The sequence below is a fragment of the Erpetoichthys calabaricus genome (genome assembly GCF_900747795.2).
Source record: "Erpetoichthys calabaricus chromosome 1 unlocalized genomic scaffold, fErpCal1.3 SUPER_1_unloc_6, whole genome shotgun sequence".
NCBI lineage: Eukaryota > Metazoa > Chordata > Cladistia > Polypteriformes > Polypteridae > Erpetoichthys > Erpetoichthys calabaricus.
Genome location: NW_026261597.1, coordinates 617,593 through 642,444, shown reverse-complemented (window position 1 = coordinate 642,444; position 24,852 = coordinate 617,593). Strand labels below are relative to the sequence as shown.

The 24,852-nt window shown below is 41.1% G+C and overlaps 2 protein-coding genes across 2 annotated transcripts in view; both read right to left on the bottom strand.

Annotated features, from left to right (window-relative positions):
• Nucleotides 1–24,852, bottom strand: part of LOC114645209 (gastrula zinc finger protein XlCGF26.1-like) — a 64,850-nt gene that overhangs the window by 8,199 nt on the left and 31,799 nt on the right.
• Nucleotides 6,743–7,904, bottom strand: LOC127526434 (uncharacterized). Its single transcript, XM_051921901.1, has 2 exons — nucleotides 7,186–7,904; nucleotides 6,743–6,888 (listed from the first exon to the last, which is right to left on the bottom strand). Exons 1-2 carry the CDS (start codon nucleotides 7,874–7,876, stop codon nucleotides 6,848–6,850), a joined length of 732 nt encoding a protein of 243 aa, XP_051777861.1. The 5' UTR covers nucleotides 7,877–7,904; the 3' UTR covers nucleotides 6,743–6,847.

The following is a 24,852-nucleotide window of genomic DNA, read 5'->3' as shown; positions in this document are numbered from 1 at the left end:
TTGTTAATGGACACACAGGGAGTCAGTAGTGGGATTTGAACCAACAACATCAGGGTTTGCCATTCAAAGCCTTAAAGACTCCACCACACTGCCTGCTACCCTCGAAAGACCGGATCTTATATCTTGGATTTAATTTTCCATACCTTTTTTTTGTTTCTTTTTTAGTCATTGAATGTATTTTACCTTGCCTTGCAGTTAGGAGATCTGGGTTCGCTTCCCACCACATCTGGGGCCTCATGTATAAACGGTGCGTACGCACAGAAATGTTGCGTACTCCCGTTTCCACGCTCAAATCGCGATGTATAAAACCTAAACTTGGCGTAAAGCCACGCACATTTCCACGGTAACTCATACCTTGGCGTACGCAATTTCTCCGCTCGGTTTTGCAGACTGGCGGCACCCAGCATCAAAGCAGTGCTACTGTTCCTGTGTGGTTACTCTTTCTTAGATCCACATCCACGGCGGCGGCTTTGTCAAATACACTGAAATTAACCGCATATCGTTCATAAATTTAATGCATCTGATTGTAATTAACCTGTAACAATATAATGGTCCACAGAATGGTCAAACTACTGTTCCTGTGTGCTCATCCTTTCTTTCTTAGCCCACATTCCTGACGCGGCTTTATAAATACACTGAAATTAACTGCATATTGTTTATTAGTGTAATGCATCTGATTGTAATTAACCTGCTGCAATATAATGGGCCAGGGAATAGCCATAGTATTCCAAATACCATAACTGCTTTAGCGTTGTTACGCTCACTGCATCTTGTTCTTCTTTTTGCTGCTCCCGTTAAGGGTTGCCACAGCAGATCATCTTTTTCCATATTACTCTCACTGCACCACTCGGAGTATTTATATCACTGTATCTGAGTGTGAATCACAGCAGCAGCTGATCGGAAAGAGAATTATCGGTATACAGTTTCAAGTACACACTACCTCAACCACGGCAAAAAGCGTCAAAGCCTTTCCTGTAAGGACCTCGCGTTTCAGAAACAGTTTCATCCCAAGAACTATAAACGCACTCAATCACCTCACTGTAAACTTGCACTACAGTTATAATAATGCACAACCTGCACTACTTTATAAAGCGCGTATGATGACAATATCATTTTTAAGATGAAATGCAGCAAAATATGTTGCTTATAGTATACAGATAAAACTTTTTAAATAATCTGTATTGTTAATAATTAAACATGTGAGGACACGGTGCCGCAGCGTATAGCTGGTTCAAGGATAGCTCCTGCTTGCGCTGTATTCTTGCTGGTGCTGACGCGACACTGGAAGGATAGACGAATACTGTAGAATAATTAAACATGTACTACGAAGATATTTCAATGTTCCTTAAAAGTTTTGAAGAATCGGCGTTTTAAGCTTACAAATGGCTTAACGTCTATTACAGAGCTGATTGTGTGGCGATTGGAGAAAGAAAAGTATGGACAGGAATTGGAGGTTAGTACGTTTGAAAGAGACAGTACTTCTGTAATAAATTATTTCATCGAAGGTTGCACATGGTGCAGCAAGCCTCTTGCGTGAGATATGAACAATCACTGCGCCACCGTGTTCCCATGTTTAATAACATGCTTTCATTCCTATCATCATGAAAATGATATCACGTATACATCTCAGTATTTTAATTATTCAGACAGCTGTAATATCTCGAATGTAATGGATTCTGTGTCCTGTCGGAGAAAGACAAAGAACGGAAGCACGTAGTGATTCACACACATAGAGCACATAGAAGATCAAACACAGAAAAAAGCATTTAACATGCTACTTGAGAAACTAGTAAAATAAACAATTTTAAGATGAAGTTTATGATGTTCTACTTTAATGGCAAAATAAACTACGTGATTAAAGTGGAAATTTTGAGATTAAAGTTGACATTTCGTGCTTTTTTCCCACTGTGTGCCTATGTTTTTTGTCTGTACCCTAATAAGCTTTTATATGACACTCAGACGGTGGGCTACGACTTGCCTTTTCACAGCGACTTTGATATGTGATTTCTTTTTTATTTCGGGCACTGTGCGACTTTGTGAATTTGATCTTTCGAGTTTTTCCGACACTCTGTCACTCGATCAGCTTCCTTTTGTTGATTATACCACTGTTTAAACCAACAAATAGTACGTTTTTCCTTTGCCTCCACTTGGTATTCGCTGAAATTCTTATAGTTTCCCCTGTGCTTTTCCCATTGTCTTTTCACAGAAGGCTATTTATATTGATTTGCATATTCAAAGAGGCGTAATTCTGGGAGGAGTTGGGGCGGACAGAAGGCGCGTGCACGTGCGTTACTTTTGACGCTGATCGGGATTTATGTAGTGGAAGAACGTGAAAGTATGCGTGCGCACAGATTCCTGCATCTGGATTTTTCTGTGCGTACGCACAATCCCGCTTTTGTGCTTACGCCATGTTATAGTGTGAGTTCTACGCATGGCGTTATACATGAGGCCCCTGGTGTGTGTGTGCCCTGCGGTGGGCTGGCACCCTGCCTGGGGAGAGGAAGCAAAAAGGAAAGTGAAGAGCCGAGATAGCAAAAAGTCTGTAATTTCTCCCTCAGGCGACTGCAGATCTGTTTGAGCAATCTGGACGATAACAGGACACTCAGCCCAGCAAAGCTCACCAGCCCTATCCACTTAATTCTTCTAAAATAACATCAAGTTGAGTTTTGAAAGCCCCTAAACTCCTACTGTCTAACACACTACTTGGTCACTTACTCCATGTGTCTGTGACCCACTCTGTAAAGAATTTGTACACATTACAACACAAACAGGCCAAACACCAAACTGTTAGCTAAAGACAGAACACACTCTGAGAATGTGTTGTTTAAAATCTTCAATTTAATTTAAATATCTCCACAGATGCAAGAAAAAAGTTTGTGAACTCTTCATAATCTCCTGAATTTCATCCCAAATTCCTCCTGAGAATGTGGTCTGATCTTCAACTGCACAACAATAACTAACAAACACAATCAACCTAAACTCATAACACACAAACAACTGGACTGTCAATGCTGAACACGTCATTTAAACCTTTACAGTCCCGTCAAGTGAGGTGTTCAACCAATGAGAGGAGACTGGAGGTGTGGCTTGGAGGCACTCAGACAGAAACAGGGAAGCAATGTGGGTGCTGATGTTACCGACCTCAGGCCTAGGGGAACCTGGGCCAGGTACAAGTCACTGTTGCTACAGGGTGTAGCCACAGCAATATGGTGTAAAACATAAAAGAAACAGACAGCAGTCCCAAGTCTCAGACCATACTTCTCTGTTCTCTTCTACCTTTATTCTCCTTTTCCCAGAAATATATATATACTTCAATTTCTGCATAGATGAACATGGTAATCAGTGAAAACAATGGTGCAAGCCAATCTCCTCTGTATAACAAATAGTGTAAACACATTTACTTTGAGTACTTGATTAGAAACCAGTGTCCCCAGAACTTGTTAATTTTCCAAGGAAGCAGACAGTTGTGTATCCCCACATTGTGTGTAGACGAGATACTAAATCAAAGCAGGCTGACTATTCAAAGCAGGTGACTCTTTAGCAAGACAGGTAAATATTTGTGTCCTGTAGATAGCCATCAGCCATCATTTTCCAGAAATTCTGCCTTTTCTTTAAAACACTGGTTTATAGCCCATGACACTAAGCAACACACCAAAATGTCATTTTTTTTAGAATACTGAATTCTAGCCCATTACACTGACAAAGCCGTCTCTTCTCAATAAAGATTTGCTCATGAACATACAGAACAAGAACATAAGAAATGTAACAGACGAGGAGACCATTCATCACACCATCAAGCTTGTTGGTTTAGCTAACAGTTAAGGTGTCTCAACATCACATCAAGATAACTCTTAAAGATTGTGAAGAGAACATTATATGAAAGGGAGATAAGAATAAAGCTGGAAAAGCTAATAAAAGCATTCCAAAGAACATCTTTGCTTATTTAGTGCTTTTGTTGTTTTTCAAATATTTCTTGCCCTTTCATTTAGTTATGTAATTTCATGTTTTGTTTATATTGTGTTATCAATTATCCAAATATCTTTGTGTTTTGTGGGTGAGACACTAAGAGACAGGACCACATTAATGTCACTTCTGAAGGACCACCCTAGCTCTTATATTGGTGGTTCTTTACATTTGATAAGAGCTTTATTATAATTATCTAAGCCAGCAATCCATTTTGGGCCTGTGAGTGCTGAAGCCTCCTGTTGAGTTTGGAGTCAGGCTGCCTGGGGTGAGATCTCTCTATAGGTAGACTAGTGAAAGTCCTGAGCCCTCCTTTATAAAGCTTGAGTAGACACAAAATGAGACTGAACATGAGTATATGCCCATTCAAATATTGAGATTTACAAAAGAAAACTTGACAGGGGAAATAACTTATATTTAGTGCAACTCTGACCAATGCATACATACATAATATTACAGAGAAACTGGGAAATGACGACACCTTTGATCAAATAGTAAAATGCAACCAAACCAGCTAAATGACAACTCGCAAGAATAATAATTAATTTCACTGAGCTGTTCTTATAAAGTGTGTTGAAGTGACAAACATGACACCTCAGAAATGATGACTATGATGTACAGACTGTATTTTAGTTCCCTTTAAGAGCTCCAATGATACGTATTTGCACTAAAGAAATTCTGTTTTGTCATCACTTTATCTCGGCTAGGTGTTGTCACTTCTCAGTGAACTGGCTGACACCTCAACAGTATCTCGGCTAAGCTTCACTCCATTATGTCTGCTGTGCTGGAAGTCATTAACTGACTGCTAATGCACTACATGAGGTGTTCGTATGGTGTGGGTGTACACACATAACACATGACATGTTTCTGACAACATAAAACAGTAATCAGTAGCCGTGTCCAGCTCTCCTAACTCAATCGAAGCACTATACAGCACTCGTATTGCAATAGGGACACTGAGCAAGATTGAAGCTGGTTTTGTTAACCGTAAGCAGTGACACTCCATTAATACACAAGTCATCCAAGATGTGACTGACAAACGTCACGTCTCCGTGGCCTCGCTCAACCCGTGATTCATTTTTTTTGAGGCAGAGTAGCATTGGAAGATGTGATGGTGCTGTACGTGGTGAACTGTGCATTGGTGAAGTTACCTGCTGATCCCTCAGTGTCTAATATGACCTGAACTATTCATTGTAACATCAATCAAGTCATTACTTGTGCCAGGTGACAGTGACTACAACATCAGACAATGTTGCTTTACACCATTCCTGAAGCACAGGGCACAGAGGAGAGGCACTACAATGCCAGGTATGATCCTTCACTCTCAGAAGAAGAACAAAGCCAGATTGTGACACCCCATGTATTGGCAAGGTTGGCACCAAACTACACGGTGGGCATCTTGTAGTTCAGGACTGACCAGGATCAGATTTGAGAAAAGTCAGATATGGAAACACAGACACAGAAAGGTGGCATCTCCAAAACAAAAGTGGGTTTTATTTACAGGTGCACAAAAACAAAAATGTCCCAATCAAAAATAGTGAGCAAAATATACAGTGGATTTTCCAGTCCCAAAATTAAAAATAAAGATAAAAATGTATATACTCAAAACCGTGGCCTTCCTTAAGAGAAGAGAAAGAAAAAACAAAATCAGTCACGAAAAAAACTACACACAATAAAAACCAAAGAATTCACAAAAAAAAATTAAAAATGAAAAAAGTGTATATGCAAGAAAAACAAAAAATTGCACCTGAACACCAAACTATTAGACATCTCCACCAAAGCAATACTGAACTAGATATCGATGTAATAAAAAATAGGCACCAGCCGCTGTTTGGGATACTAAACGAATGTGCTTTACCAAACACTCTGAACCCACCACTGAATCTAAAGACAACCCGTTGAGGCAGGAAGAAAAGAAGAAATCTACAAGAGAAAGGCTTAAACTGAGCAAAACTGGTGTTCTGCACTGGCCAATCAGAACACAGAGCTTTACCTCAAGTCAGCTGATCATTCAAGGAATCCCACAGACATCAGTCAGTCAGTTATTGTCCAACCCGCTATATCCTAACACAGTGTCACATGGGTCTGCTGGAGCCAATCCCAGACAACACTGGGCACAAGGCAGGAACAAATCCAGGGCAGGGTGCCAGCCTACCGCAGGGCACAGACACACCAAGCACACACACTAGGGACAATTTAGGATAACCAATGCACCTAACCTGCATGTCTTTGGACTGTGAGAGGAAACCCACACAGACACGGGGAGAACATGCAGAGTCCACGCAAGGAGGACCTGGGAAGTAAACCCGGGTCTCCTAACTGCGAGGCAGCAGCGATACCACCAGAGACATCAAGGAACTGAAAATTCTGGAAAGGAGGAAGGAAGTAAAATTGAAAACTGAGCAACAGCTGCAGGAAATGTGTGGTGGAGGTCATTGGAGATAAAGGAGGATCAGCAAGTTAGTAAAGACAGGGGTCACAAACTGGACTGTTCAGGTTTAAACAAGGTATTCAGGAATGACGAGAAGTCTAACTCTTATTATTTAACATCATAGTGTTTGTCGATTTTTAGGGACTTAATTGAAGATCACACCACACTGTTAGGAGAAATTACAGCAGAAAATCCAAAGGGTTCACAAACTTTTTCTTGCAACTGCACGTCTGTTTATCACTTTAACTAAAGACAGGTTTAGAAAGTTTGCTTAATGTTACAAACTATAATGGAAGAACAGAAAACTCCTAAACTTGTAAAAATATAGTGAAGCTGTGTTTTACTGTTTGTTTAATTTTGTTTGAAATCTCATCTAAGTTTCACTTAAAAAAGCACAAGACAGCACTTTCAGGCCCATAACCCTGACCCTAAGACGTACACTCATTTTTATTTTCACTTACTTGTTTCAGATGACGTCTTAGGTGGTGGTTGACCTTCCTCAGTTCTAGGAGAGGAAACTCCTTCAGTCCCCTTTGTGTCAGACTGTAATGATTCATATTGTACATTGATAGAAGACTCCAGAGATGAAGAGTGTCTGCTCTGAGAAGAGACTAACGCAGTCACTGCTCCATCTTGATGTTCATAATGAAGGTCATCTTCCTTGACACTCTCCATACTCCTATAGCTGGCCACCTCAGGGCTGACACACTCCTCTTCATCTTCCTCTTTAAAACACACTGATGCCAGTTCACGGTCTTCTTCCTTAATGTCCGTCTTAGGTGGTGGATGACCTTCCTCAGTTCTAGGAGATGAAATGTCTTCAGTCATCTTTGTGTCAGACTGTAATGATTCATATTGTACATTGATAGAAGACTCTGGAGATGAAGAGTGTCTGCTCTGAGAAGAGACTAACCCGGTCACTGCTTCATCTTGATGTTCATAATGAAGGTCATCTTCCTTGACACTCTCCATACTCCTATAGCTGGCCACCTCAGGGCTGACACACTCCTCTTCATCTTCCTCTTTAAAACACACTGACGCCAGTTCACGGTCTTCTTCCTTAATGTCCGTCTTAGGTGGTGGATGACCTTCCTCAGTTCTAGGAGATGAAATGTCTTCAGTCATCTTTGTGTCAGACTGTAATGATTCATATTTTACATTGATAGAAGCCTCCGGAGATGAAGAGTGTCTGCTATGAGAAGAGACTAACCCGGTCACTGCTCCATCTTGATCTCCATAATGAAGGTCATCTTCCTTGACACTCTCCATACTCCTACAGTTGTGTATCTCAGTGCTGACACACTCCTCTTCATCTTCCTCTTTAAAACACACTGACCCCAGTTCACAGTCCTCTTCCTTGATGTCCAGACTCTCCTGTTTGGAGTGGACACTCTCCCACTCACAGTCCTCCTCCTTAACATTTATGGTCCTCTCCTCCATGATATTCAGGTCAACCTCACATGTCTCCTCTTTCACATCCATTTAAACGTTACAGTAATTGGCAGAGTTTACCATCTGTCTGTGGATAAAAACAGGAATCAATTCAATTAAAACTGATCTAAAGACATGTGATGCTTATAACATCCTGTCAGTTAAAGCTGATGTCAAGTCAGACAGTTCATAGCAAATTGACAGTAACTCATCACTTTTCATATCAAATGAGGGGTAAAATGAGTTTGGGAATGAATGGAGGGTCTAGTAGGCTATAAGAAGAAGGAGGCCATCTTGTACAGTTGTGTGTCAACAATATTCACTACTCTGATTAAACATTCAGTGCTATTGGGGTCCCAGAATTCTGTTATCAGTTAATGTTAAGGAAGGTTTATAAAAGTTAGGCCTCAGGATTATGTTAAGAAATGGGACAAATGAAGGAGGAGCAGCTTAGATAATGGGTATGGGGTTTGCAATCTTAGGGTGATGTCACATTGGATGACTCATCCAGCAATTTTAAGTCATACACTTCTTTTATATAATCTTAGACCCTGTCCACGCGGATGTCTGAACTGAGCATTTTTCTACCGTCTGTAGTGTCTGGTGAGCGCAGATTGAAAACCAAAATGTTTTTCTGCTCATTGCAGCAAATCAGACCATCTACACGGGCTTTCACCACTTGCATTTGGTCAGATGTGCGTTCAGATGGTATCAAAAATACAATTCATGCATTTTTTTTGCCATCAATTCTACCAGAATTCCAAAGAGCATGAAAAAAATATCTGTATTGTGTTTACATGTCGTTCATTTAACATTCTGGAAAACCAGATACAGTGCATCCGGAAAGTATTTACAGCGCATCACTGTTTCCACATTTTGTTATGTTACAGCCTTATTCCAAAATAGATTAAATTCATTTTTTTCCTCAGAATTCTACACACAACACCCCATAATGACAACGTGAAAAAAGTTTGAGGTTTTTGCAAATTTATTAAAAATAACAAAACTGAGAAAGCACATGTACATAAGTATTCACAGCCTTTGCCATGAAGCTCAAAATTGAGCTCAGGTGCATCCTGCTTCCCCTGATCATCCTTGAGATGTTTCTGCAGCTTCATTGGAGTCCACCTGTGGTAAATTCAGTTGACTGGATATGATTTGGAAAGGCACACACCTGTCTATAGAAGGTCCCACAGTTGACAGTTCATGTCAGAGCACAAACCAAGCATGAAGTCAAAGGAATTGTCTGTAGAAATCCAAGACAGGATTGTCTCTGGGGAAGGTTACAGAAAAATTTCTGCTGCTTTGAAGGTCCCAATGAGCACAGTGGCCTCCATCATCCGTAAGTGGAAGAAATTTGAAACCACCAGGACTCTTCCTAGAGCTGGCCGGCCATCTAAACTGAACGATCCTGATGGAGCTTGAGAGGTGCTGCAAAGAGGAATGGGCGAAACTGGCCAAAGATAGGTGTGCCAAGCTTGTGCCATCATATTCAACAAGACTTGAGGCTGGAATTGCTGCCAAAGGTGCATCAACAAAGTATTGAGCAAAGGCTGTGAATACTTGTGTACACAACAGATGCTCCTTTTTCTGATGTCTTGTGTTTCAGGTGCAATAACAAAAGGGAAATAATAAAATAAAATAAATGGCCGAGACTGCTGGACAGCCACAGCTGTTAACCCTTTGTACACCGTGATCTTCATCAGGCAGCATGCTATTAGAAACAGGGGTGAGCACAACACTGCTGAGTGGTCGTCATATGATCACTAAATGTGACAAAGGCAGTGATCTTCATTTGTTTAAACTAATATGGTCAGGTGATGAGATCAGTGACTGCAGGTGGCAAATCTGATGTGCCAAAGGACATAAAGTCACGTAATGTGACACTGGCTTTAGACTGAAGTGTCACTGACGATGATTACCTTTGATGTTTGATGGTAGGACAGACAAAGACCACTGCCTGCTAACTGACTAAAACCAATCAGAACATTGCTGCAGTCACCCTTTCACCTGTTGAGCCAATCAGAATGTTTCATTGCAGTAACAGATTTTACAGAACCTCTTGTTCTCATTTTAAAGCGTTTGATTCTGTTGAAGTGTGAATTTTCCTTCTGCCAAACTGAACAGCTAATTGACCCAACTTGAGCCATCATGACATCCTTTATTGCACCACCATTACAGGGATGGACATTAATAGTGTGTAAAAGTTTAAGAGGGGTAAAGAAGGCCATGAATTTTGGTTACTGTATTAGTTTGACTCGAAACACATGAAATGAATTTAAATGGCAACTTTGTGGGAACAAAGAACAGCTTTCCTTGGCTATCTCAATCTTAGCTGCTCCATGAAACATCCATCCATTTCCTTCAACTGCGTATCCAGGGCAGGGTTGTAGAGCAGCTGGCACCTATCCCAGCAATCATTGGGTGCAAGGCAGGAACAACACCTGGAGAGGGCGCTGGTCAGTCCCAGGGTGGACACACATGCACACGTATACCGCAGGACCAATTTAGCATTGCCAGTCCAGCTAATCTGCATGTCTCTGAAGAGGAAGAAACACACGGACACAGGGAGCACATGCAAACTCCACTGAAAGGCCAGAAAACATCTGACAAAGAATTTTCTGATAGAAGAAGTCGACATCCTGCTGTTTTCAAGAACAAGAAAAAGAATGTGTTCACCGCATATCCAATTCCATAAGTCACGTCCACCAAGGATTTCTGCATAAAGCACAGCATTTAAAACACAAGTCATTAACATTGAGACTCCTATGGATGGATGAACAGATGGATGGATCTTTATTAGTGCAAAGGGGAAATTCAACTTTATAAAGGAGGCTCAAGAATATTACAACTTACAACTACCTCCCTAAAGCAAAGGCAAAACTTACAAAAATGGAGAAAAGCCTTCTGACTAAAAGATTAAAGAGCAGTCACAGCGTGGCTTTATAAAGGCGTATTGTCTTTGGTGTAAGGAGCCCCAGTGGTGTTTCTTTAACACACGTCTGCTGAATAATTCATTGGCTCAAAGTCTTCAGTTTTAGTGCATCAGGAGAGGATGTGTAACATTGTTCATAATGGCACTCAGTTTGGTTTTAATTCTCTCCTTTGCTACAAACTCCAGCAGGTCCGGGGGGAGACACATAGCTGAGCCTGACATCTTAATCAGCTGGTAGGTCTGGTGGGCCTCTCTTGTAGTGACGTTACCAGCCCAGCACACCACAGCATAGACAATCATACTGGTCATCACAGCATTAAAGAACACATAAAGGACATCACTGGTGTGTGTGTTTGTGTGCAGCACACAAGTAACCTCAATGATATGATAGGACATCAGATAACGAGTACATTGAATGAACGTGTAGCATATGAATGAAGATGATGAACAGTGAAATAAAATACAGTGAGAGTGAAACAGTTGAACAGCAGAGGCCATGACAGTGACGCTCGTCATCCCATCACTGGACTGATCTGTAATTTATAAAGCTTTGGTGCTACGTGTGCATTGAGTTTGTCACGTGGTGAACTTCAGAAGTGTGAGTGTCTGATATGACACTTGTGTCTCCTGAGCTCGTTACTGAGTGACGTTGTGCTGCTCTGCTTGTTAATCAGTCAGTTTGGTTGCAGGAGGACACACAGGAGAAATCTGGAGCTGAGGAGCCATTTGTGATGACAATCTTTATTAAAGTGTGCTTGTCAGGAGGTGACCACTTTACTGGGCCAAAGACACCACATGTAGTGACTGAGACAGGCAGGCCGGGTGGACATTTAAGCTGGTTGTGGTGTTTAAACGTTAACATTATTCAAAGTTATTGTCTGTTATACCTGGAATTTTATCATTCTTTATATAAATATCAGAGTGGCAAATCTTAGCCCTGCTTGAAATTCAATCCAAAAAGGTTTTTGTCAGACAGTGACAGGTGGTCTTTTTCTTCTCAGCGGTGGCTTTTCCCAGCCATGGTTTCCTTATGTTTTAAATTATTTACTGGCTTTTAAACATGTGTGGCTGGTCAGCTGGGGTGACATTTAGAGTTTTATTTCAATTAGCACCATTTTCTTGTTCACGTTTGTTATATGAGCTTTGGTTTGTGGTGGGGGTCTGCAGGGTTTTTACTGGTGGATTTCTGTGTGCTTTTTAATTTGTAATTCACCTCACAACATATTTTCATATTTTCCTTGAAGTATTTCTATTGAGTTACCTTTATTAGTGATGCGTAGTTTTGACATGAAGTTTGACTCACCTTGTACTTTGTTTGACTTGTAAACCCACCCATAGTAACTGATCAGGTGGTGGTTCAGGCTTTAATATGACATTTTAAACCAATTCTTAGTAATAAAAGAGCTGGTGATACGAGTTCACGTTTTGATTTGTGAATCTCCCAGGCCTGAACTAAGTTGGTATGTGGTAATGCAGTCCTAATAAAATTAGAGATGTGTGAGGACGAGATATTTAATACAGGAACAGAGAAAAAGCAAATCAAACAGTGAGGACACGAGGGGCCGTGATATGAACAGCTGAGCTCCAGCTTTGGTGTGCTGCTCACCCTGTGGACTGTCGGACAATTTAAAGGCTCAGCGCACAGGCAAGTTTTAATTGATGTTTCCGATCGTAAACTTTTGATTAAATATCAATGTTCACATTAAAAGTATAGAAATTACACGTTTTCAATAATATGCAAGTTTATTAGAAATTATTTTTAAAAAGCACTAGGGGGTTCTGCCCCCTGCTCGCTTCTCTCACCAACCCAAGGCTGCATTTCGTGCAGTTGTGAAGAGAGGGGCTGAACGCACACCAAGTAGATGCGTCTGCTCCTCTGAAACTCCTCTTAAATGTTCCTACATTGGGATACAAGTAACAGTTGTTTTATTTACTTCCTCTTTGCTTGATCATCTGCTGGCTTGCTGCTGCTTTCGTTCCGTGTGATCGTCATTTCAGGCGGCACTTCGAATGTTCAAAAGCCTGTACAGCACCTGTCCTTTTGTCCTCAAACACTGTGTGATCTCTTTTCACTTTCCATTATTTCACCAAGTAATATTTTCTGTTTGTTTGTGCTAATGTGATCTTTTCACTCATTTTTTGAGACTTTTGAATTTTCCTACTTCCATTATCTCTAACCTGCTCTGCATGTGTATCACGGGACTTGCTTACAAAAGTTGTAAGTATGACGTGATGTGCCTCTCTCGGAGGATGTGAAAGGGTCTCTCTGTCTCTCTTCAAAAGATCTCGTCTCGTCGCCGGAAAAAAGTCTCATCCCAAGATTTTTTTATATAAAAGAGAGTTTTGATGATGAGAGTATGATTATTAAATTAAACATGTTGTGTAAAGTGGGAGTACTTTTCCTTGTGTGCTTTTCATCGTCCTGCATTCACACTGGCAGTGCTGCGGTCCACCAGCCAAAGCAGTGTGACTGTGAATGTGAGGCAACGGCCAAAAGAAAGTGGGGCGTTGTTTGGAGTTATTTTACTACACTGAGAAATAATGAAGCAAAATGTGATATGTGTTAGAAGGCCATACGTTATTAAGGCAACACCACAAACCTGGTAGAACACATGGAAGTCAGACGCATTGTTGAACTAGAAGAGATCAGAAGGGAGCAGTGACAGGTGCCAAAGGGCTTTAGTCGACTCTTAAAGAAGCCTTCAAGAAAGGCTGGCAGTGCCCAGGAACGTTAGTACTGTAAACTGATGTGGGGGTCTTGTAACTGTTTGAATATACAAATAACAATGTCTGCTTTTAGTGAGGAGTAAATTACATTTATAGCTTGATGATTTGAAATACTCAGAACACATTTTCAAACTTTCTGTATTTATTATGTCCATTGTGTAAAAAAAAAAAAAAAAGTATTTCTTGATATTAGCTTTATTTCACTCGGGCTGTAAAGACAGAGCTAAAGGTGACAGTCCCGAGTGTTTTCCCAGCAACACCTGCAGGCGTGCCCAGTAATAATGGCATCTCTAGTTGTTCACAGCCCAAGTGTTGCCCGCTCTCGCCAGTGATATGAGCAGTGATGTTGAGGAGCCTCTCATCAGCAGTGATGACGAAGTGACTCTGTCTTCAGGCAGTGCAACTGAAAGGACAGGGAAACTGAAAGAGATTCTGTGACGCTCGCTTGGTATTGGCATCGTTATTATACTTTTACACTTCACACCGTGTACTTTGTGTTCTGTACATTTTACAGTAAAAAAAAAATGTCATTTTTTGAGCCAGCACACTTTTTACATATTTTTTGAGAAAAAATGTAATGATAACGCTTGTTGTTCTTCCGCAGATCATTTGCAGGAACTGAACACGTTTAATAATTTCTGTTAATAAACAAGTAAAAAAGTCTGATCTTTGGCACTATATGTAATAGTCTACTAATGCAAAGTGTTAAAAATGTGACTTTTTGACATCCACACTCACTGTAAGTTTTTATAGAAGATTAACTATTCGTACAAGATGACACTCTGGCTGTATCAGTATCGGTATCAACATCGCCAGTGCTGGCCTCAGTATCACCTGGTATCGAATCAAAAAGAAAACCAACAGCATCAGCCATCACTAGTTTTCAGGTGTAAATACTGACGAGCAGGTTTTCAATTTCAATAATGAATGTTGGCTACCAATTGTCAAGAGTTGTGAAAACATATTTACAGACAAAGAGATAATGAACAGTGTGGGACAGGCCAGTGTATGGAGTGACAATCAACCCGTCTTTATTTTGAATGGCTTTGTCAACAGCAGTGTAGGACAGACTGACATTACCATTTTTAACACGGCTAGAACACAAGTCCTGTTTTAAAATGCTGCTGCCAGACACTCGTATTGCCAGCTAAAAACACTCAGTTTCCATGGCCGGGCCCCTCACCTGAACGCAGCCTTCATGCCTTACCTGATAAGACAATCGATACCAGACCATGTTAACATGCAGGGACGTCTCTCAGAGGCACAAGATGGACACTCAAGTTCAAACAAAGGACCATAAATCAAGGAGGAGTAACACTGATGGACAGCACTGTTCACCAGTGGTCAGTCAATAGGATGGGCTTATGCAAACTCAAGAAACCAACGGCAAGACCTCTACTCCTTCATTTAAAAACCCTTATAAGACACAGATCATCTCATCAAGCTTACAGCTCTCAGCCTGACCATAACTTTGGCTGTCCATAGCTTACAGTGATTGGCCATAACAGACGTTGGAGCATTCGCTTTACTCCGAGGGGCAACTGTGCTCAATTGGAAAGGTGGAAGACTTGTCTGCACTGGAGTTGGATGAGGGTGAGATGAGCCTAAACCTTACTGAAGAATAGCTAGAACACAAGCTGAGATGGTATCTTAAAGGCCACATGTTCATCTTGCTTGATACAGCAAATAACCAGTGCTGGATTAACCAATAGGCACATGTAGCATATGCTACGGGGGCCCCCGAAATTGCGGGGCCCCCAAATGGTGGACCCAATATTTAATGAAAAAGTGTAGCATTGAAAAACTGGTCTTTAAAAATATTATCTTTACGTTTTTAAACTGTAAATTTCTTACACAACAAAACTTTAGGGGCCCAACACATAAAATTCACATAAATATTATAAGATTCTTATTATAATCGAGAGTAAAATAATTATTTAGTCCGGTTTGAACTGTTCAGAATCTAAACTTCAGATGATGCAGACCAAAAGGGCCCCCAAATTTGAAATGTGCTACGGGCCCCCAAAGCTCTTAATCCGGCCCTACAAATAACTAATCGACAATTTTTTTAAAGACATGACGTTGGTAGCAACAAGAGGACCGACATGGAGTGTTGAACCCCAAAAGTAACTGTAGAAGGGGTGACCACAACAGAAAGGAGACAAGCTCCTAAAACAAAGATCTTTCCACATGTTTGGAGGAAGCCAACCAATAAAGCAAAATGCTTCACTCACGTCAAACTATAAGTACACTTGCTTTGATTTTGAGAACTATAAAGTGTGAATTAATTGATAGGACACAGCAGCTAATGTATTATGGTACTGGAGTCACTAAAACTGAAGGTAATCACCTTGTGAAGGATCATTTCTTTCTGTTAAAAGCGTCTCCCTAAACTGCAGAGCCGCATCTCACTGTAGCAGACACAAACTGCAGGAATTCATAAGTTATGTGCCATCATCTACAGGAGAGAAGAAGTTCAGCTAAGCTAATGTAGTTTAATGTTTCGTGTCTGTGATTATCTGTTATCTAATTTCATTATCTATATTTACATATATCCATCTTCTATTATCCTTATGCTATAAATAAATTGTATTATTTTGTGTATTGCAGCAAGTGTGTTTGTGTTATTTGTGTAAATCGTCTATTACTGCAGCAAACAACAACAGAGACAGTGAGGGAGTTTAATGTTGAATTTCACTGATTTATGGTCGTCATTCATAACTTGTACAGATCTCTTCATATTTCAGGTTTCCCAGCTAGAAAGTGAAACAGAGAGGCCTCACTAAACTCACATTAATTTGGTGTCCCTCTGTGGCCGTGTTGTTAATTATTTTAATTAATTACCAGAATTACCAAAGACAAGACTGATAATTCACTGAGTGCTCAATTCACATTTCATACAGCAGACAACATCAAAAGGCGCTTTACAGAAATTACAAACCAGGAAGAAGAACTGAACTGCTCAGTGGCACAGAGTCAACACAGCAAATACAGGAAACACAATGGTGTCCACCTCATGAACTTAAACTGCTAGCATTCAAGGAGTTTCACAGTCCAAGTATGCAGACGACATTTTGAATAATTTAGGGCTTGCACATCTTTAAGCCAATACGGCTCACCTAGTACTCCATGGGGGTTTACTGCCACTGTAATGGAGCCTGATGTCCCCCCTGAGTAATCAGATATGTGATTTAGTGAACTGACGGCAGCCTGCGTTTAACTGAGCTGCTCAACACAAATGTTAAGGGTGTGGGGGTCCTGATTTACCAGACAGTCTGACTGCAGTGAAAGACTTTGGAATAATAAAATCAACTCCATATTTCTGAGTATTTTCCTTAACTAATTTAAAGAGAAATACAATTTACACACTTAATAAATGTGTAATAACATATCCAGTTAGCCAGCAGTGTTGTGTAATTTTACTGATTGTACTCATCTCCTACCCTCCTAATTTAATTCTTCTCTAACATGAACTGATTCTGTCCACAGCCATAACATCAAGTGTGAGCTCACAGTTTGAAGACTCACTGAGAGTCACATATGACAGAGACGTTAGGCGTCAGCAGAGGGTTCACAAACTAAACGGTCTGAACAAAGGGGGCTTGATGACGGGGGGCAGCAGCTAAATGGTACAAGTCTTAATGAAGATTAACAAGCTTCACATTCAAATCTCTACAACTGAACTTTATTACCTTTTTCCAACATCTTGAAACAACAAGTTTCAGGTTTATCAGCTTCATCTTTGGGAAGTACATGTTTCACACAAACACACATCAAGATTAATAGTTTAGTAATTAACACAGAAATAAACTCATATTAAACAGCAGCACCTCCCATATTGTGACCTTGGCACAGTGAAGGCCTTGTGTGCCTCAGTCTTCCTCAGAGCTCCACTGTCTGGAGGTTTGTGCTCCAGACAGACCAGTTTGCTATTGGATAACCAAAAGGGGAGGGGCCAGACTAAGAACAGCCCATTATTGACCCTCATGAATATTCTAATTTAATGAAAGTGGGTCTGGCCCAGAAGACGGATGCCAGTCCTGACAGTTCAACTAAGAGTGGCACAAAGGGGTGACCCACACAGGCTGGTTGGGCTCTGCATGATAAAGTCACATATAGTCGTCACCAAATGGAACTTAACTTCCACCTCACCACCATGTAACAGTACAAAACAAACACAAATAGAAGTCATCATGATATGGGAAGAAAAACAGAGTACAGTAATCCCTCGCTATATCGCGCTTCGCCTTTCGCGGCTTCACTCCATCGCGATTTTATATGTAAGCATATTTAAATATATATGCGGATTTTTTGCTGGTTCGCGGATTTCTGCGGACAATGGGTCTTTTAATTTCTGGTACATGCTTCCTCAGTTGGTTTGCCCAGTTGATTTCATACATGGGACGCTATTGGCAGATGGCTGAGAAGCTACCCGGCTTACTTTTCTCTGTCTCTCTTGCACTGACTATCTCTGATCCTGACGTAGGGGGATTGAGCAGGGGGGCTGTTCGCACACCTAGACGATAAGGACGCTCGTCTAAAAATGCTGAAAGATTATCTTCACGTTGCTATCTTTTGTGCGGCTGCTTCCTGAAACGACATGCTGCACGGTGCTTCGCATACTTAAAAGCTCAAAGGGCACGTATTGATTTTTGACTTTGTTTTTCTCTCTCTCTCTGCTCCTGACGGAGGGGGTGTGAGCTGCCACCTTCAACAACTTTGTGCCACGGTGCTTCACATACTTAAAAGCCAAACAGCCCTATTGACTTGTTTGGTTTCCTCTGTCTTTATGACAGTCTCTGCTCCTGACACGCACTCCTTTGAAGAGGAAAATATGTTTGCATTCTTTTAATTGTGAGACGGAACTGTCATCTCTGTCTTGTCATGGAGCACAGTTTAAACTTTTGAAAAAGAGACAAGTGTTTGTTTGCAGTGTTTGAATAACGTTCCTGTCTCTCTACAACCTCCTGTGTTTCTGCGCAAATCTGTGACCCAAGCATGACAATATAAAAATAACAATATAAACATATGGTTTCTACTTCGCGGATATTCTTATTTCGCGGGTGGCTCTGGAACGCAACCCCCGCGATGGAGGAGGGATTACTGTACCAGTACAGGGCAGGAGCCAGCTATAGACCATCATAGGGTCCACTCACATTCAAGTCCACAACCACACCAAGACAAGTTAGATTTGCCAGGCCACTAAACCTGAGCATCTTTAGAGAAGTGAAGAAAATAAGAATAAAAGAACAGACATGGAAACTGCATAGAGACTTAAAAAACAGGCTGAGATTCAAATTCATTCTGACAGAACTGTGAGGCAGTAACACAAACCACAAATCTCTATTAACTTATCTAATACTCACTAACAGACATTACTGGTTTGGCTTTAACACTGAAACATGGGAGTTTGTCTTATTTGATACAAGTTAAAAGAATTACAAAAGACACACATTTAAGTGAAACTCCACGCAATGCATGTAACTGTCTGCTGTCTGCATTGGGTTAGACAGCTTGAGGCCGGGTGTGTAAATACTACGGAAGCGTATTAGGGCCACAGTGAAGTAAAAAATAAAAAAAAAAATAAATGTCGAGAATAAAGTCAACATGTTGACTTTATTCTCGACATTTCTACTTTTATTCTCGCCATTTACTGTATGTTGAAATTAAAGTAGACATTTCCACTTTATTTTCGTAGTTTATTTTGTCATTAAAGTAGAATGTCGTAAATTAAACTTCATCTTAAAATAAAGATTTAATTTCCTAGATTTTCTCAAACCCTGTTATAAGTTGTAGCACATTAAATGCTTTGTGTTAAGTGTTCCCTGACCCAGTTGTTAATCACTACGCTTCTTAAACTGACTTCCTCCGCACTAAGAGAAGACAGCGATCACCATACAGAATCCATTCACTTCATGATATTCCTGCTCTCTGAACATTTAGAATGCTAAGATAAATACTTGATATCATTTTCATGATGAAATGCATTAAAGCAGGTATTACACATGCACGGTAGTGAGGCGGTAGTGCTGCCCCCTCGCAGTAAGGGGTCCCCAGGTGTATGTTCAATGTAGAGAACTTTATGGCAGGTGTGACGAGGCTCCAAAAAACTGGACGTATGACTGGGTATCACACAGGTTTAACTTAAATATTGTGTAAATGTAAGGCTTGTGATCTGATGGTCGATGACATGAACACAGAATTCAATGGATGTTCTTCTGAGCGGGCTATCTTTATTACATGCATGCTGTCTGCCTGATGTACCAAAACCCCAGTTCCTATCCTTCCTTTTTCTTTCTCCACATAACCAATCACCACACGATAAACGTCTTTGTGAAATTAAAACTAGTTATAAACTTAGCCCACGGAGTGTTCAGAACTTTAAAAATATCTTCGTTATACATGTTTAATTATGCCATCCATTCAGGGTTGCGCCCATCCCAGCAAGCATCGTGTGCCAGGCAGGAACAAATCCTGAACGGGACGCCAGCTTATTGCATGCAGCTCAAGGTCAATATAGCAGAACAAAACCCCACTTCCTACATGACTTTAAAAGGAAACTGAAACACGCGGCGTAAACCCACCAGAAAAGCATGCAAATTCAAGGGAGGGAACACCCGGGACCCCCTTGCTGCCAGGCAGCAGTGCAACCTCTACGCCACCGTGCCCCCACATGATTAGTACCTGCTTTAATGCATTTAATCATGAAAATGATATCAAGTATTTATCTTAGCATTGTAAATGTTCAGTGGGCAGGAATATCATGAAGTGAATGAACATGGTGATCGCTGCTTGCGCCTCGTTTCAGTGCGGAGGAAATCAGTTTAAGAAGAGCTCACCGATTTAACATGGCGCGGGGAACACAACACAAAGCATTTAATGCGCTGCATAATTTATGACGGGGTTTGAGAAAATCTAGTAAATGAAATACTCATTTTAAGATGAAGTTTAGTTTACGATGTTCTACTCTAATGACAAACTACGAAAATAAAGTCAACATGTCGACTTTAATCTCGACATGAACGGCGCGAATGAAGTAGAAATATCGAGATTAAAGTAGAAATGTTAGATTTTTTTTTCTTCACTGTGTCCGTATGTTTTTTTTCCACTGTGGCCCTAATAAACTTCCGTAAAATCCAGATACTGAGGGCCAACATTTACCAGTTATGAACATTCAGTTTACACCCCTAAGAGCAAGTCACACCATGGCAGCCCTGCAGTTTTCTGTCACTAAATCTTAGTATTGGTTCTCAGCTCGTATTTCCCAAGTCGGCCATGGACTCCAGTAAAAGAGAAAAACGAACAAAACAAAAACAGATCAGACGAATAAAGCCCGAGGGACTCCTCACTGTTGTTTTAACGGCCGGCAGGTCACCAATTCCCCCATTGTCATTGAACTGGACACCGCGGAATGACGAAGGAGAACAGAAGGCAGAAATCAAAGCGCTGTGCGTGTGGAATGGCCGTCACCTCAAGTTCATCGATTAGAGGACACGACAAAGGAAATAAATACATGATGAATAGGAGCTGGTGGTGTGTCCGGGTGATCTGAAGGAAAATTGGGACTCGGCCACGTGAAGTGAACCGCAGATACCAATGAACAGCAACGGCACGCGGGTGGTCATAAGGGGGTGTTATATATATATATATACAATTATATCATAACCTAAGCTTATCTAATAAAGATGTCAGACATATAAAGGGATGTAAATATAGAGCAATAAACGGACCGAGACATCGGAAGAACATTACTTAAATAAATAAATAAATAAATAAATAAATAACGGGCTCTCCGGGCCTTCAGTTTGAATCCGCTCTAAGGCCTCTCATAACGGGTCCGCACCAATAACCCACGTCGACAAAGAAAATGAAGTATTTTACCTCAAATAGCCGATTATTTAAAAGACTGCAGGAGACAGCGATGAATCTCAAAATAGAAAATATTAAAGCAGGAGTAAGACAACTTCATAAATCCGTTAGACAAAGAGACGGCGACAAAAGGCAGATGCGTTTTCTTTTGCTGAAGATAGTTTCAGTTTCACAGAAAGTTTCCTCCCTAAAAAAATGGAAAATATCCAAGGAATGTTGAAGCTCATAAGTGTAAAGCTAAACACCGCCATCTAGCGTTCAGAAGTTCTGGTCATGACGGGTCCTTGTTCAGTTCGCTCCATCATCTCCACAGAGGGACCTCCTTCCTTATTCTTATGTCTCCAAGTTCCCCACGGAACACGAGGCTGTGCCAGTCCGCTTCCATCTTATTCTGTCGTTGGCAGCGTGTTGTTCTTCGCCCCACTGATGGTGTAATTCTTTCAGGTCAGTTTCCACAGTCCTTCTCCAGGTTGTTTTCGGTCCTTTTCCCAGGTGGTGTCCAATTCAGCGTTACTTTCGGGATGCGTTTCTGGTCCATCCAGAGGACATGACAAAGCCATTTCATTCTATGGCACCTGATTTCCGTCACCACACTATGCGAGTTGGTCTTCTGATATAACTCAACATTTGAGATCTTCTCTGGCCTTCTGTCTGCTTTCATGTTTGTTCTGTGTATTGTGCGGATGTCCTCAGCGGCACAGACAGTAAGTGTTGTAAACCAAAACTGACAGAAACGACGGAATCTCATCATCTCAAACCGGGTGAGGGCGGCGGACGAACAAGCAGCTCAGCACTGACTTCTCAGACACCACAGATGTCAGCTCTTGTTGGAAAATTCCCAAACGTTCCCAAGCCAGTCGAAAATACACACTGATAAAAATGACTTTTTAGGGTGCTAAATATAGTAGATATAAAATGTACTTTCAGTAATTTACTTTTAATTCGAAATATGCCATTTTGGGTAAAATTCATAGTTACCCATTTTTTAACATTAAAAAATGCAGTTTATAAGATTATATCACATATTATTTAAAATAGTTCATACAATATAGTAGAATAATTTAACAAAAAACTTCATCACGCAGAAGTCAAGTTAAAGTTACTCGGAAACATAGCACTCGCCTGCGCATGCGCCTCACTCACTTGCTGGAACTTGAGGATGCAGTAGGACGTGTTAATGAAACTTCTAGAATACAGCGGACATTTTACCCGAATTGGCATTAAACAGTTTGAATTTAAGGTAAGATTTATTTGTAAGCCTAAAAGAATATGGGTTTGAGTTCGTTCACAGTTCCCAATGTATAAGAGAGTAAATGCTGGCTGTTTTTGCCCGAAGTTAGTTTCCCCCGCCGTTAGGAATTTATTTTAGGTAAAGTTAACAGCGTGAGGGACTTCAAGAGACTATCAGTTTATTTAAATTGGGAGTCGAAGCTTTGACTTTATTGTAAATGAATTTCGAGTCCACAAATCAAAGTTTTTGTAAGCACATTATTAATACTGGGCATGATTTCTTATTTATTGTCAAATGGATTTGAAAAATGAAATGTCGCCGGATTGTCTTTAAGCGTTTATGGCGTTCAAACAGATACGCTTGTTAATCTTGACTTGTTCCTTCGCCCTGCGTTATTTAAAGTAGTGATGTGTGGTAGAAAAGTCCACTGTGTCAGAAAATCACAAAGTTGCGTGTAGTAATAGGACTACTATTCCCATGATGCTTTGCGGTAGGCCCAGGATGTTGAAGGGTTGGGAACTGCATGCTGGTTGTTGAATAAACGTTTTCTAAGGTTGCGACTCCGTGTCCCGCGTCCTCATTATACATGGTGTCAGAAGCTACGAACTGTAAGTCTCCAGTCTGTTTTAAAAGTTCGGAAGATGTTGTTATTACCGTCGCAGGACAGATGAGAGGGTGTGCGCACGGCTGTGTCAGGAAGAGTCAGCTGGTGTGAGTGAAAGTCGCTGCGAGGCACATGCAGGCGGAGGGAGACGCGCAGCAGGTGGACGCATCTGAAAGTTTGGATCCTGAACGCGAGGAGAACAGGGATTTACCAACCAGGATGGCGACAACTGTGCAAATAACTCCCCCAGAGCCGTTCGACTTTACCTGTCCCACAGACTGGCCGAAGTGGATCAGACGATTCGAAAGGTTCAGAATTGCAACAGCTCTCAATGAAAAAACGGAGGAATATCAGGTGAATTCGCTCTTATATGCCATGGGAGATGCAGCTGATGATGTTTTGGCGGTTTTACCTCTGTCTGATGCAGATAAAAAGAAATATGACTCTGTTAAATCAGCATTTGAACAGCATTATGTGGGAAAACACAATGTTATTTTTGAAAGAGCACAGTTTAACTCAAGACGGCAACAAGAAGGGGAGAGTGCAGAGTCCTTCATCACAGCTGTACATAAGTTGTCAGAGAACTGTGGTTTTGGAGTGCTTAAGGAGGAACTTATAAGAGATAGAATTGTGGTTGGAATTAAAGACAAAAAGTTGTCGAACAGCTACAACTGGACTCAGATTTAACACTTCTAAAGCCATACTTAAGGTCAGACAGAGCGAAACTGTGAGGAAACAACAAACAATATTGCTCAGCAGTGTACAAGAGGAAAAAACTTCCAACATGGACGCCATACGGACAAACATGAAGAAAGCAAAGCCACAAACGTGGCAACAGACAAAGAAAAGACAAGGACCAGACAAGCTGTGTGTTAGAGTGTGGCCGCTGTGGGCGTAAAAATACACACTCATGGAAAGACTGTCCCGCTAGAGACGTTGAATGTCGTAAGTGTCATAAAAAGGGACATTTTGCCGTAGTTTGTCGCAATAGTGAAGCTGCAGGCTTACGTGAGGTTGTAGAATGTCAAGATAACAGCGAAGATTTTGTGTTTTTGGGAGAAGTAGGGACTGAGAGATCCAAACCATGGGTAGAAAAAGTCCTAATGAATGGGGAAAATGTTGAGTTTAAGTTAGACACTGGGGCAGACGTTACGTCCATTCCTGAGAAGTGGTACATACCAGAACGAGATGGAGCACTGCAGAAACCCCAAAAGACTCTTTTAGGGCCTGGTGGATACCCACTTAACGTGAAGGGCTGCTATAAAGCACAAATAATAGCAAAAGGCCGCAGTACATCAGAGGATATTTACCTGGTTTCAGGGCTAGTTCAGCCACTATTAAGCAGACCAGCATGTGAAGCTTGGGCTTGGTGTACAGAGTACACACAGTTATGAAGTCTGATGTAGATTTCAGAGCTGCTTATCCAGAGGTTTTTCAGGGTTTAGGCAAGCTACAAGAGTCTTACCACATTCAGCTAGAACAGGGAGCTACACCGGTGGCTCTGTCTGTCCCCAGAAGGGTCCCCCTGCCCCTCAGAGATGCAGTGCGTGCAGAGCTACACAGAATGGAAGGAATGGGAGTTATTTCTAAGGTTACTGAGCCAACAGCATGGTGTTCAGGCATGGTAGTCATCCCCAAACTAGGTGGGAAGCCACCTAGGA

Bases quoted from the DNA above. Each gene is read 5' to 3' on its own strand.
- LOC127526434 (XM_051921901.1), bottom strand. From the start codon at position 7,876: ATGGATGTGAAAGAGGAGACATGTGAGGTTGACCTGAATATCATGGAG. The intron at 6,889-7,185 runs GTCATCCACCAC...GAACTGAGGAAG, and splicing joins ATCTCCTAGAACTGAGGAAG to GTCAACCACCACCTAAGACG.